This window comes from Simochromis diagramma, unplaced genomic scaffold (assembly GCF_900408965.1).
Source record: "Simochromis diagramma unplaced genomic scaffold, fSimDia1.1 OVJJ01000822.1, whole genome shotgun sequence".
In the NCBI taxonomy this organism is placed as follows: Eukaryota; Metazoa; Chordata; class Actinopteri; order Cichliformes; family Cichlidae; genus Simochromis; species Simochromis diagramma.
Window position 1 is genome coordinate 9,407,393 of NW_024387520.1, and position 15,156 is coordinate 9,422,548.

General features: G+C 40.4%; 1 protein-coding gene across 16 annotated transcripts in view; it reads left to right on the plus strand.

Annotated features, from left to right (window-relative positions):
• The window catches only part of cacna1ba (calcium channel, voltage-dependent, N type, alpha 1B subunit, a), a 332,183-nt gene that overhangs the window by 117,455 nt on the left and 199,572 nt on the right, over nucleotides 1-15,156 (plus strand). For 13 of the 16 annotated variants that reach the window (XM_040019432.1, XM_040019434.1, XM_040019438.1 and 10 more), the window contains 4 exons: nucleotides 7,852-8,067; nucleotides 11,768-11,880; nucleotides 12,046-12,158; nucleotides 12,238-12,369. In XM_040019432.1, the coding sequence (XP_039875366.1) occupies nucleotides 7,852-8,067; nucleotides 11,768-11,880; nucleotides 12,046-12,158; nucleotides 12,238-12,369 (574 nt within the window). The remainder of the gene's footprint in view (nucleotides 1-7,851; nucleotides 8,068-11,767; nucleotides 11,881-12,045; nucleotides 12,159-12,237; nucleotides 12,370-15,156) is intronic. The other 3 variants (XM_040019433.1, XM_040019439.1, XM_040019448.1) reach the window with 1 other exon arrangement.

Here is a 15,156-nt window from a genome sequence, read left to right on the forward strand (position 1 = left end):
TCTGTATGTTAAACACACAACATATCAATTGTCCCCACTGCAAACATTTACATCTGTTAATTGTAACATTAAAACCACTGACAGGTTATGTGATTAATTTGAATTATTTGTTAAATTGCAATATCGTGCTGGAAGACCTTGGGGTCTAGGCTTTATATGGCTGTTGCTTTGAAATGTTGGACTTTGTAGGACTTGGTCCCCTCCATAATTGTACCAGCAGGGACATGTTTAGCCACATGGTGTCCTTAAACTGCTTGCTCTCTGGCTGGTGTCCAAAAATGAAGTGGGCTTCATAGATAATTGGGAAATATCCAGGGAAACACTGGACTTTTTTGGGAGAAATTGTGTCCATCACACTTTACATGGAGCAGCTCTCACTTCTAGAATTCTAGACGAATTTATCAAACACCCCAAAATGTGACTGTCCAAAGTTTGAGTTTACATTTTACATGCATCTCTGAAGTTTTGCTCCTCCCCTCTCCTCCAATATCTCATTCCCATAGAGACTGATACTTTTCTTATACTATCAAAAGCCAAATCAAAGAATAGCAAAAATCAATTTAAGTTTACAAATATGATACCTTCATATTTATCTCTTTATCTTTCAATATAAAGTTAATTCACACAGCTGTTGTTTTGAAATGACACTACAGCTTTGTGAGTAAAATAGAATTGAATTGAACTGAACTGTCTGTAATTGTTTCAGACAGTTTTGCTGTCATGTTCAGGAAACCCTTTTGCTGTAGGCAGCAGTGCCTTCCAGCAGCAGGACAATACTCCCCATCACACAGCACAAACTGCATAGGAATGTTCTGAGGGAAACAAAAAAAGAGTCAGTGCCTTACTTAGTTGGCCTCCACACTTCCCAGATGATCTCAGGGATGCACCACAACAAGCCTAATTTCGAGACCCACTGAACCCACAAGATTAACATATCAGACACTAAAGGAGATAACAATAGACCCTTTCCTTAATAAGTCAGAGATGCTTTGGTAATAAAAAGGGTATCAACCCAAAATTAATTTTAATATTGTTGCTGATAGTTTTATCTATAAACCCAATCAGTACTGAAAATCATTGTCAAGACCTGCAAAATCAAGCATCAGTCAAGCTTGCTTATACTGTCTTAAATCAATACTATGTAATGGATACTTGAGAAGGAGTTAAGATTTGCTATTGACAAACATCATTCGGTAGATGGTGTTATTTTAATTCTGTTAAGCTGATTGCAGAAAAACAGAAAGTGAAATAAGAAAATCATAAGTAGAGGATGAAAAAGATTATACTGTTTATCAGGGCTTTCTGTGTCTTTAAAGGCTCTTAAATCTCCATCCATCCATCCATTCACTTCCGCTTATCCGTTTTTAGGGTCGCAGGGTCTGGAGTCTATCCCAGCTGTCATAGGGCGAGAGGTGGGGTACACCCTGGACAGGTCGCCAGTCACAGGGATACACAGGGACAGGCAACCATTCGCACCTATGGGCAATTTAGATTTTTCAATTAACCTATCCACACAAAGTGCATGTCTTTGGACTGTGGGAGGAAGCCGGAGTACCTGGGGAGAACGCAAACATAGGGAGAACATGCAAACTCCACACAGAAAGACCATGGCCTGATGGTGGAATTGAACTCAGGACCTTCTTGCTGTGAGGCAACAGGGCTAACCGTGCTGCCCGGGTCTTAAATCGGGTCTTAAATCTATTACAGGTCTTAAATGCTTTAACTCAAGTCACTGTAGTATCTGGTGCTGCTGTTTTAGCTTAATTTGCACATGTATTTTATTCTATTCTGTACAGTTGTGTACTGTATTTATTCTTATTGTATTCAAATTTTTGCCTCATAACTTTTGCACTGTCCACTTCCTGCTGTGACAAAACAAATTTCCCACGTGTGGGACTAATAAAGGTTATCTTATCTTATCTTATCTTAGATTATGCACTTTGACTGCTTAAAGACTGTGTTTGGTCCGGGGCGGAAAACATACATAAAGGTGTTGATAAGAAGCGGACCCAAACACAGGTCTCTTCAGAGAGAAAACAGTGAATTTATCTACAGTGAAAAACAATAGGGAAAATATATACAAGTCCTGGAACTGGACTTGTATATACACCCCAAGGTGGTGATCTTCAAAATCCCCACACAGTGCTCGCGTCCGTGAACATTGGTATGGCATATATCCAAACTCATATCCAATCTGTGACTCTGCTCCCGTTTCCTAGTAAAGATAAACACAATAAGTCAGCTAGGCAATCCGTCTTCAAAGCAAGGTTTTTCAAAAGCAAGTCCATGGCTGTACTGACGAGGTAAACTGAAGGATCGAGTGTCAACTGGACCTCAGCCACACTGTTAAATAAGACGCTCCTGATGCCGGTAATCAGCAGCAGCTGGCGGCAGCTGACGAGCAGCAGGTGTGGCTGCCTCCAGCACGAGAACACTTCTGGGTCAAAGGATCACCCGGCGCCCAATACTTCCGGGAGCGTGAGCATCAACATAAAAGCACATTACAGGGAGATGGAAAAAAGGAGATAGAACAACAAAATACTACACACAACAACAGAATATGCTTAACTAGACCATTGGGCAGGGTGACCCGCAAGGATCGCCAGCCCAGGGTAAACCTAAAACACATGGGCCCCCAGACCCAGGCCCATGACAGTCAAATTCAGAAGGCTATACACTAAACTCTATCCTGATATATACATGATTTGAAACATTACCCTTAATTTTTTTAATTAATTGACAATAATTTATATCAAAAACTTCTAAATCAGACCAAATAGGAGTCAATTTAGGCCTGGCAGGCTATTGGGCTTTTCATAAAAGTAGCATGTTTATGAAAAATGGCTTTAGAATAATGAAGAATACTGGTGGTTTTAGCAACAACATTTTTAAATGACTAAATGCATAATCGCCACAAAATACTTTAACTTTACCTTATTCTTCATTTTGATTTGAGGTCAACATATTTTCTTGAAAAACACAGATTTTAACTTTTGAGTTATAGTTCCATCTTGAGTTTGGCTTAAATTTAAAAGAAATATTGCAAAGTTTTAAAATAAATTTGATAAGGCTTGTTGTACAGTATACAGTGTCAATAACAGCTAAGTAGAGACAAACATAAAACTGGATAATGTAGTCACTTAGGTGATACAGTATGAGTCAGAGGTCGTGTCATAAACTGGCTGTGTGGAGGCAGATGAGCACCCAAACGCAAAACTCACGGAGACAAAAAGCTGAACTCAAAATCACTGCTTTATTGCAGGCTTCACAAAGAAACAGAACTAAACTGGGAACGCTAACTGAGGACCGAGGGAACACAGAAAGGCACACAGGTTCGGGGAGGAGACATTGACGATGCGACACCGAACTGAGGGAGACATGCACATAAATACTCAGAGGGTTAACGAGGGAAGTGGGAGTACACGGGGACCACAGCTGACACAGATAATCATAACGAGACACGGCAGGAGTAACACAACACTGACGGGAGACTGTCAAAGTAAAACAGGAAGTACACAGAGGAACATACACCAGTCTCTTGGGGGACAACGAACTCCGTCTCATGCTTAATAGGTGCAGAGGTGAACTTAGAAATGTTATGAGGCTTGCAAACACAGTCATTTTCAAACTTACTATTCCTCTCCAATGAGTTACAGACATGAAAAACTGCGGACTCAGGAACAGAATATTGTCCAATTCGGTCCGGCTTGGAAGTGGCTTGGAAGAAACAGTCAGACTCACTCACCACTGGAGTTTGCTCAGTAACTTTAGGGTGGCTACGGTGTGAACGTCGTTTTTCCCTGGGAATTGTGCTGTGAGTTGCTGGGGCTGTAGACGCAGGCACCTCTGAGACGATGACTGGTCGAGCTGCGTCGAAGAGACAGGGAGCTTGTGCAGCTCCGAGCGTGGAAGTCCCAGGAAGAGCGCAAAGGACTGCAGCGGAGATAGGCTGCTTGTTGGAGGCACGAAATCTCTCCTCGGCCGCCGAATAACCCTTTTCTTTGCGCAGGATGTGGGTGGCGATTGGGGAGGTGAACTGGAAGTTGAGAAGGCCAGAGGAATTGTGATAGGCTGAATCCTCCAACTCTTATCACCGGGGGACGAGGTGGAGAAAAGGAAGTAGTGTTTGTAGTTTGGATGCTGCGCGGCCCACCTAGAGCTAGTCGAGTCCCATAAAAGCAGGGCTCTAGACTAACTTTTTGCCATGGGCGTACCGGTACGCCTAACTTTTAAAAAGTTAGGCGTACCGGCACAGAAGTTAGGCGCACACAAATTTTATAATAATTTATATAATATAATGTGTTTTTCTGGATACACTGTGCTTTTTCAGCATTCAAAAATTGATGACACCGTGTCAGAGCACTGGCTATGAATTTCAGAAGGATCAGGCCTTAACTTAACAGAAAAGTTAGCAATAGTTCTTTTCCTATTACAGCTACATCCACGTCTGTCGTGCCTAGGCTGCTCACTAGGGCTGGGTATCATCACTGATTTCTATAATCCATTCGATTCCGGTTTTCAAAGTCCCGATTCGATTCAACTTAGCCTCAGACAGTCAGAAATATTATAATTCTGATCATTTATCAGTACTGACTTCTTCAGAATTGTGAACATCACAGCAGATGCCTTTGTGTGAAAGTAACTGAGAATAAAACACAGAAAAACATGAAGGAGATTTTCCTGGTCTGGCTTTTTATAGCAGATAACCTTAAAAATATTCTACAATGTTCTGCATGTAAAGTTTAAATTTCTTCAGTATTGAACAACAGAAAAATAGGCTTTCTTGTCCGAGGTCATTTAAGTGAAAAAAAGAAAAGAAAAAGACAGCAGCCACAGCGCTGTAAACAACGGTAGACTGGTGGGTAATAAGCGAATGAATAATACAGAAAACAGAGATTGGAGACGGAAACTGTTCTTGAAGTACAGAGAGAGATGGAGAGAGAGCTAGCTGTGCATGGAGTGTGATTTTAATTGTTGTGGAAGCAAAACAGCAAAATTCATGACGACATTGATCAAATGTGAAGCGCAGTTTGCTGCTTCTTTTGCTGCTGGCTCGGTGAATTTTGGTTGGAGAGAGACAAAACCTGCAGCTCAGAATCAGCGCAAAAAGACGTAATCACAGCGCGGACCGGACGCATCAGAACCGCTAAGCTCCGACAGCGTGTCTGTCTACGGGCCGTCGGGTGAGAAAGCCGAGAAAGACAAAGTTGATTCTGATGCGTCGGTCCGTTCTGTGTTACGTCTTTGTGTGGAATCCGTGTACCTGCTCTCATTTGCTGTTTGGTTGTTGTTGAAATGGTTTTGTGAGCTTTAATCTGAGAATCTGGCGTTTCTGGCAAAACACAGTTATATTTAAAAGTCGATTCAGGATTTAATGAATTGATATCGCTTTATTCAAACTACTCACCTCCCACTTCCACCTGCACTTTCAACTGGACCACGGCCAATCAGAGAGGTCCCACCCCTTACTATCTCTGATTGGTTTAGTCCACGATAGGGGCATAATGTGTGTCTGTTGTTGACCACAGGGAAGTTTGCAAATTTTTTTTTTTTTTGCTACCCGAACAGTTGGTCGCACAGGTGCAACCAAATTTTTTTTTTTTTAGTCGCACCACTGAAAAATTTGGTCGCATTTGCGACCAAATTGGTCGCACTCTAGAGCCCTGCATAAAAGGCAGACTCACGCTCCCGGGCGTCCCGAGCCTCCTGCCTTCTCCTCTCGTTAGGAAAGGCGGAGTCTGCACGCTGCCGATTCCATAGGGAGTTTGCTGGGTCCATGACTGGTCGCGTCGTACTGTCATAAACTGGCTGTGTGGAGGCAGATGAGGACCTAAACGCAAAACTCACGGAGACAAAAAGCTGAACTCAAAATCACTGCTTTATTGCAGGCTTCACAAAGAAACAGAACTAAACTGGGAATGCTAACTGAGGCCCGAGGGAACACAGAAAGGCGCACACATGTTCGGGGAGGAGACAGTCGCGACACTGAACTGAGGGAGACATGCACATAAATACACAGAGGGTTAACGAGGGAAGTGGGAGCACATGGGGACCACAGCTGACACAGATAATCATAACGAGACACGGCAGGAGTAACACAACACTGACGGGAGACTGTCAAAGTAAAACAGGAAGTACACAGAGGTGCGGACAGGAGGAGAGAGAGAGACAGGAGAGCACAGGCATAGCGGGCTGGGGAAACATGGAATAAAACACAAGGAGGGGAGACGAGGGCTCACAGATACAGAGGGGCACACAGGGGGTAAAAGTCACAAGGGGAAATCAAATAAGGAACAACTTAACAGAGCAACCCAGGAACCATGGCCTAAATAAAGAACAAAATACAAAAATACATGAAAACTAAGAATGCTGGGCCAACATGGCCCAGGATCATGACAGGTTGGGTTTAAAATAGAACAGGAAATGATTATCCCACTAGTCTTCCTGTGCCAGTAATGAAATTCTAATGGAACCATTTTTCTCCTTTCCTTTTTTGTCCAGTCCCACTTGACATTTGGGCTTAATTTAAGTTACTGAAAGTTTAATATAGTAGAGGCTAAATAGGAACAAGAAAGAATTTAAAAAATTAAAAAAAACAGAAGAAAACCATGAATCAATATATGAACATTACCTGATGCTGCTGAAAGTTACAGAGGTTTTATTAGAGACAGAGCTAAGCACTTTGCAATTTGGCATAATTTGTAAAAATTTAAATTTCTTTGGTATTGAACAGCATAAATCATGCTTTCTCGTTGGAGGTCATTTTTGAACAAACAAGAAATAGTGGCCGACAGCACTGTGCACAACAGTAAATTGGTGCGTAATAAGCCTGGAAGCACAATAAGTAAGTGAATAATGCAGAAAATACAATTTTTTGATGGTAAATTGGCCTCTGAGTACACTGAGAGTGAGAGCGTTGGAGGAAGTAAAAGCAAAAGTAAGAGGGAATTCATGACAATGTTTATCAAATGTAAAGCGTAGTTTTGATCTTCTTTTGCTACTTCTGTAACTCATCGGAGAGGAATAGTAAGTTTGAAAATGACTGTGTTTGCAAGCCTCATAACATTTCTAAGTTCACCTCTGCACCTATTCAGTTAAATTTGGTTGGAGAGGGACAAAACCTGCATCTCCACTCCAGAATCTGTGAGATGTTCTGTGAGATGGCGTTCAGCACTTGACGGCATGCCCGGTAAACTGGGATATGCTCTTTGTGTTTGCGTCTTTTTGTAGAATCCGTTTACCTGCTCTCATTTGCTGGTTTAGTTGTTTGAGGGTAAAAACTAGAATTAGTTTTGTAAGCTTTAACCTGAGATTCTGGTGTTTCTGCCAAAATACATTTGTATTTAAAAATCAATTTAGGATTTAATCAATCGATATCACATTGCTCAAACTAAAATCGATTTGAATTGGGAAATCGATTTTTTAAACCCACCACTAGTGCGTACTAAAAGTTACATATTATTGGGTTTCAGTTTGATTTTTGGGATGTTTCTTAAATTAAAGAAATAAGACTGGATGATCTTTGAGAGGTGCCATTCAAAACAAACACTGGTCAAAAATAATACAATGCTTCCTAACAGCTGATTTGGTGTTGTTAACCTTGGGCTAAGTGTAAAAGCAGACCTCCTTAGCTGTCTGGGCCAAATAAAGTAAAGATGAGGATAAATATAATGAGAAGTGCCAGGAATACTAAGCCAATTCTGTAATCTGTCAGTAAGAATGATCAGTCTTAATTTACTTTAAGATCCATGGCTCTAGCTGATTATAATCAAACATATCTTGATTTGGAAGGAGCACCTCATTTTTAGACTTGGTAACTTTATTGCAATTTTGTATGTTTTGCTCCAACTGCCCCCCCAGGGTCGCCATATGCTCGGGCAAGTGTGAAGAGCAAGAATGAGAGTTCATCTTACTTCAGGAGGAAAGAGAAGAGGATTCGCTTCACCATCCGGCGTCTGGTTAAATCCCAGAGCTTCTACTGGACAGTGTTATGTCTGGTTGGGCTAAATACACTGTGTGTAGCTATAGTACACTATGACCAGCCTGAGTGGCTTACCTATGCACTATGTAAGTATTCAACAGTTCTATACATTTTAAATAATTTTCTTGTAATCCTGTATGTTTTCATGGACCTGTACGTTTTCAAAATCAATTTTAACTATAGTTACTAGTTGCTTAATGTTAAATGTATTTTAGCCATTACTTGATATAAAACATTCTCATATCAGTGCATGGATGGCTTTATTATTTTATTTTGGCCATGATACAGCTTGAAACATGATAGTTGTCAAAATGGATTTCGAGTGATTCTCTACTAATTGTTGAGATGGAGCGCTTTTTAGCCAGTTAAACCACGAAGAGGACCATTATCAACAGTTGAAGCAGTATTTACATGAAAGTAACTGCAAGTGTGCCATTCAAAATGAAAACATAAATACTCATGCCACTCTTTACCACCTAAAGTAGATAGCTTACACCTGTTGGTTCCGTCTTACCAGTAATGTTATAACAAATCAATATTACAGTTGTGGTCAGATGTTTACATTCATTCGTTATGGGAATGAATGTCATGGTAATTTTGAGCCTTCAGTGATTTCTTTTAACTCTTAGTTCTTTCGCCTGGATGGAATTGTTGTACAACATACACATTTAATGACTTTAAAAAGCAAGAATTGGGTGCACAAGCTGGAATTTGGTTTCATTATTTTAAAATCCACAGAATATGAAACATATACATATAGGCTCAATATGTGCACACACTCACAAGTCTGTAATAAGTGGTGCTAAAGGTTGAACAATGTCTTTTAACTTGACACAGTAAACATCTATTAAATTGCCATTAATGATCATGATTGACAACAACCAGTATGTCTTTGATAGCATAAAAAGGATTTGTTTTAACTTGATTTTGCACTAATTGGACCTTTACTAAGAATAATGGGAGTCCAGGGAATTAAGTGAAGAAATATGATATCTAACCAGATTCCCTACTCTGGGTGGCTTTGCCTTGGCCTCTAGAATCCTGGAGTAGTTTTTTGACCAAGATATGTCCTTCAATGTACATAATAAACAATTATGTAGGACTGCTTTCTTCTTCAATATCTCTAAAATTAGAAACATCCTGTCTCAGAGTGATGCTGAAAACCCAGTTCATGAATTTCTTACTTCTAGCGTGGACTACTGTGATTTGTTACTACCAGGATGTCCTAAAAACTCCCTGCGAAGCCTTCAGTAACAAGAGTGCTGACAGGGACTAGAAAGAGAGAGCATATTTCTCCTCTATTGGCTTCTCTTCATTGGTTCTCTGTTAAATCCAGAATAAAATTTAAAATTCTTCTCCTCACATAGAAGGTACTGTACAGGGAGTGCAGAATTATTAGGCAAGTTGTATTTTTGAGGAATAATTTTATTATTGAACAACAACCATGTTCTCAATGAACCCAAAAAACTCATTAATATCAAAGCTGAATGTTTTTGGAAGTAGTTTTTAGTTTGTTTTTAGTTTTAGCTATTTTAGGGGGATATCTGTGTGTGCAGGTGACTATTACTGTGTATAATTATTAGGCAACTTAACAAAAAACAAATATATACCCATTTCAATTATTTATTTTTACCAGTGAAACCAATATAACATCTCCACATTCACAAATATACATTTCTGACATTCAAAAACAAAACAAAAACAAATCAGCGACCAATATAGCCACCTTTCATTGCAAGGACACTCAAAAGCCTGCCATCCATGGATTCTGTCAGTATTTTGATCTGTTCACCATCAACATTGCGTGCAGCAGCAACCACAGCCTCCCAGACACTGTTCAGAGAGGTGTACTGTTTTCCCTCCTTGTAAATCTCACATTTGATGATGGACCACAGGTTCTCAATGGGGTCCAGATCAGGTGAACAAGGTGGCCATGTCATTAGTTTTTCTTCTTTTATACCCTTTCTTGCCAGCCACGCTGTGGAGTACTTGGACGCGTGTGATGGAGCATTGTCCTGCATGGAAATCATGTTTTCTTGAAGGATGCAGACTTCTTCCTGTACCACTGCTTGAAGAAGGTGTCTTCCAGAAACTGGCAGTAGGACTGGGAGTTGAGCTTGACTCCATCCTCAACCCGAAAAGGCCCCACAATCATCTTTGATGATACCAGCCCAAACCAGTACTCCACCTCCACCTTGCTGGCGTCTGAGTCGGACTGGAGCTCTCTGCCCTTTACCAATCCAGCCACGGGCCCATCCATCTGGCCCATCAAGACTCACTCTCATTTCATCAGTCCATAAAACCTTAGAAAAACCAGTCTTGAGATATTTCTTGGCCCAGTCTTGACGTTTCAGCTTGTGTGTCTTGTTCAGTGGTGGTCGTCTTTCAGCCTTTCTTACCTTGGCCATGTCTCTGAGTATTGCACACCTTGTGCTTTTGGGCACTCCAGTGATGTTGCAGCTCTGAAATATGGCCAAACTGGTGGCAAGTGGCATCTTGGCAGCTGCACGCTTGACTTTTCCCAGTTCATGGGCAGTTATTTTGCGCCTTGGTTTTTCCACACGCTTCTTGCGACCCTGTTGACTATTTTGAATGAAACGCTTGATTGTTCGATGATCACGCTTTCAGAAGCTTTGCAATTTTGAGACTGCTGCATCCCTCTGCAAGATATCTCACTATTTTTGACTTTTCTGAGCCTGTCAAGTCCTTCTTTTGACCCATTTTGCCAAAGAAAAGGACGTTGCCTAATAATTATGCACACCTGATATAGGGTGTTGATGTCATTAGACCACACCCCTTCTCATTACAGAGATGCACATCACCTAATTTGCTTAATTGGTAGTAGGCTTTCGAGCCTATACAGCTTGGAGTAAGACAACATGCATGAAGAGGATGATGTGGACAAAATACTCATTTGCCTAATAATTCTGCACTCCCTGTATAATCAGGCGCCAGCAGGTCTTAAAGACCTTATAGTACTGTATCACCTCAACTGAGCACTTTGCTCTCAGTGTGCGGGCTTACTTGTAGTTCCTAGGATATTTAAAGGGAGAAGTAGAGGCAGAGTCTTCAGTTTTCAGGCCCCTGTTCTGTGGAATCAGAGTATTAAAGTGTATAGAGGGCAAAAAGCATGAGCAAATTTCAAGATTGCTGCATAACTAACAACACTAGGTCACTCTGCTGTTTCTTCTCAAAATGTGCCATTCTGTTACATTATGTTTTAGGCTATGTCATCTTGTTTTATGTAAAAGGAAAAGGGATAAAAATAATATAATTCACCCTAACATTAAGCACTCCAAATGAAGTGCATAAAAAAATGAAGAAATATTTATTAAATTTTCAAATGTACAACTATATTTTGACTTTTTTCTTACATTTGTGTAGTTGACTTATAATGTTAATGTCCAAAAATAACATATTACAGCCAGCTGCAACTAAGATTGTTGGTGCCATATTTGGATGCTGGTGGAGGTTTGAGGCTTTAAAGATCATGTTGCTCATCATCCTTCCATTCACTTGAAGCATTCCATTAGAATTATAGTACCAGCTTTATTATGATCCTGGTGAGATCATCTTTCTTGCATACAAAATTGCTGTTGCCTGTATCTGCTTTTTTTTTTTTTTTTACTAGTACTCTAATTCCTGTAGTTCTGTGCTGCAGCAACACATGTGTAAACACACATGACTCAAACAGCGTTTTGTAATACACAAATAGTCTCTTTCTGTGTCTTATTCACTGTGGGCATAGCTGCTATAGAATTAGCTATATCTATTTCTTCTGGACAGACCTTGCGGAGTTTGTATTTTTGGGCCTGTTCCTGGTGGAGATGTCCATGAAAATGTATGGTCTTGGACCCCAGAACTACTTTCACTCCTCTTTCAACTGTTTTGACTTCGGGGTGAGTTGCCCACTTCAGTTGACTGTTTCGTCAATTTGTTGTGCATTTTGAGAACATTTATAGGGAAACTAGCATGATTCAGAACTAGTTCTCTAGAAAAGAAATGTAGCAAATTATTGAAGAAAGAAATTCAGACGGTTTTGATTTATCAAACTGTGTTCACAGGTGATCATTGGCAGTATTTTTGAGGTGGTCTGGGCAGCCATGAAGCCCGGGGCTTCATTTGGAATCAGTGTCCTGCGAGCACTGAGGCTGCTCCGGATCTTCAAAGTCACCAAGTGAGTAAATGGAAATGTTTGTCTGTGTTCTGTAAAACCGGATTACACAATGGATTCATACTGGTGTGTCTTTGTGTAGGTACTGGAACTCATTAAGGAACCTTGTGGTATCCCTACTCAACTCCATGAAGTCCATTATTAGCCTGCTGTTTTTGCTCTTCCTCTTCATCGTGGTCTTTGCTCTGCTGGGTATGCAGCTCTTTGGTGGCCAGTGAGTAGATTTTTTCTGCTGATTTATTATTTATTGATTGTGATGCAGCTAATGACAAGACTCTTGGCAGGATTTACTAAGCAGGAAAAATTAGCTGGAGCAGCATTTCAGTAAGGCAATGATGGAGCACATTACTGTACTAAATTCAGTAATTAGACCAGTGGTTCCCAAACTTTTTTTGCTAGGCAGGGGGGCCTAGCAAAAAAAGTTTGCGAACATTTTTCTTGTAAAACAAAGGGGGTTGTTTTACAAGAAAAATGTTTGCGCCCCCCCCCTTCTTGCACGTACATGCACGCACGCACATGCACAAACACATCCTCCAACCACACACACCCATATTTTGCTCCATTGCGGTTTCTTTCACACCTCAAACATTTAGTAAACAATTAAACAAATACAAGTAATCTGCAACAAATGACAGGTAGTAATAAAATAAACTACTAACTCTTTTAGGCTACTTCCACACCTACACGGATATTTTTGAAAACGCAGCTGTTTCGTCCACACGTAAACGGCGTTTCCTATCACCAAAAACTGAGATTTTTTAAAACTCATTTTTTTCCGTTTACGTGTGGATGAGGAATACAGAGTTCATCACGCAACGTCAAAGGTATGTGCCTTTTTTCACGTCACGCTGTGCGCCACGTTTACATGAGATGAATTGCAGAATGGGAGATAGAGACAAAATACTGTTACTGTTAATCTTACTGTCTTCAGGTTTTACACGCTTACATATACACACGCAGTTACTGTCCCTCCATTTAGAAAGTAGTGATGGGATTTCCAGCTCTTTTTAGAGAACCGGCTCTTTCGGCTCGGCTCACTAAAAAGAGCCAGCTCTTTCGGCTCCCAACCGGCTCTTCAGGTTGTTTTGTTGCTTTAATTAATTAATTATCAACAACAATATAAAATTATGCACAAAAGGAATTAGTAATGTAAAAAAAACGTGGTTTTCTTTATGTATGTTTATATATAAATATTTATGGGGGTTCCTAGAGACAAAACACGTACAAACTCCAAAGCACTTAGAAATTCCAAAGCACGTACAAACTCCAAAACACATTTCTAGCATTAACTGAACTTCCAAAACAGAGCTACCTAGATCACTTAAATTACACAATCGAATGCATATGTCTATTGTTTTTGTATTAATACACAAACACTCATATATATATATATATTCAAATAATTTAAAAGAAAAGTTCATTTACCTATTCCTACCACACACCCAATCCGATTGTTGGTACTTCCTGGCTTGTGTAGCCACTAGGTAACAAAAGCTCAACACGGCCCCTAGCATCCTGGAGCATTTCCGTTGTGTTTTGGAGTTTGTACGTGTTTTGTCTCTAGGGGCCACTGTAAATATACTTTTATTTATTCACTCCACATAAAATGTAATAAATAAATTACAAAATACAGAAACCAACTATTTACATTTCATACATTTCAACTTTTAACTACTTAAATTTTCAGCTTTTTCCTTTTAAACAAATTTAAAGTGAAACAACACAAAACACTGCAAACCACAACACAATAAAATATAAATTAAAATATGGGAAAAAAAGAACGCCCAGATCTTTAATTAAGGGAAAGGTTGGCATTTAGATATATTAATATCACACTCAACTGACTGCGTTTTATCTTCCCGTTGCACTGATGGGTGGACAGTTCTTAGGTGCCTGTGCATGTTGTTTGTGGAGCTGGCTCTATATGATATCCTTTTCTTGTAGACTCTACACTCTGCCTTTTTTTTGTCAATAAGATTGACGTCTGGTTCCAGACTTGCTTCTTTTCTTGGTGTCACTCATTTTCTTTACTGTACCTTTCCAATGTGACGGTGTTGTCTCTTGTTGCTCCCGGCTCTCTTTCTTTCCCTCTCCCTCCTGCTCTTGTTGTGTGCTACTGCTGTTGCGAGTGTAACTACCGCCCAGCCCCCTCAGCTGAAAACGCAGAGGGGGGAGGGGCGCAAACGCAAGGCTCTGTTTGCCGTCTCTGCTCAGCGCAAACACAAGGGTGACTTGCAGCGTGAAGCAAAAAAAAGTGAAAGAGAGGGCAGGAGAAAGAAAAAAACAAACAAACAAAAAAACCCACGGCTCGCATCGTTCACTTCAAAGATCCGGCTCTAAGAGCCATTTCGTTCGCGACCGACCCATCACTATTAGAAAGGCAGAGGCATATTTTCTAGTCTTTGGCTTAGAATGAAGTTGGTTTGGAAACATATTCAGCTATGCTTCATCTCCTGCTTTGCGTTTCTGTGGGCGCCCCGTGCTATCAGTGTCCAAGCGTCTTGTCCCCCCCCCCCCCCCTTCATACCGCTACCACTACAATCAACTGATTTAGATTGGTGTGCAGGTGGAGGACAATGGTGAAGCAATACAGAGATACAAGGATTGAGAAATGGAGATGTGAATATTACATATATTTTGGTTGCACAAAAGGATAACTGACGGCAAAGTGGAGACAATGATTAAAAAAAAAAAAAAACACATTATACTGCTAACAGAATTTTGGCTCTTTGCAAGCCTCTGAACAAACAGCATGCTAACGCAATGCTAGCCAAGAACCCTGCATGATTATCTTTTGCCTACATTGGGTTTGAAGTAATTAGGTCCCAGTTGACAGACACCACTACAAGCCTCTTAAATTTGAGAAGGAAAAATAGTCAGTGATCAACCACGAGGTCTCACAGCCTCAGATGACTCAAATTTAATGATAAACATATATATTTGGAATAATTTACAGGAGTGTAATTGAGAGGACAATAAGTTGCTCAATACAGCAGGAGGT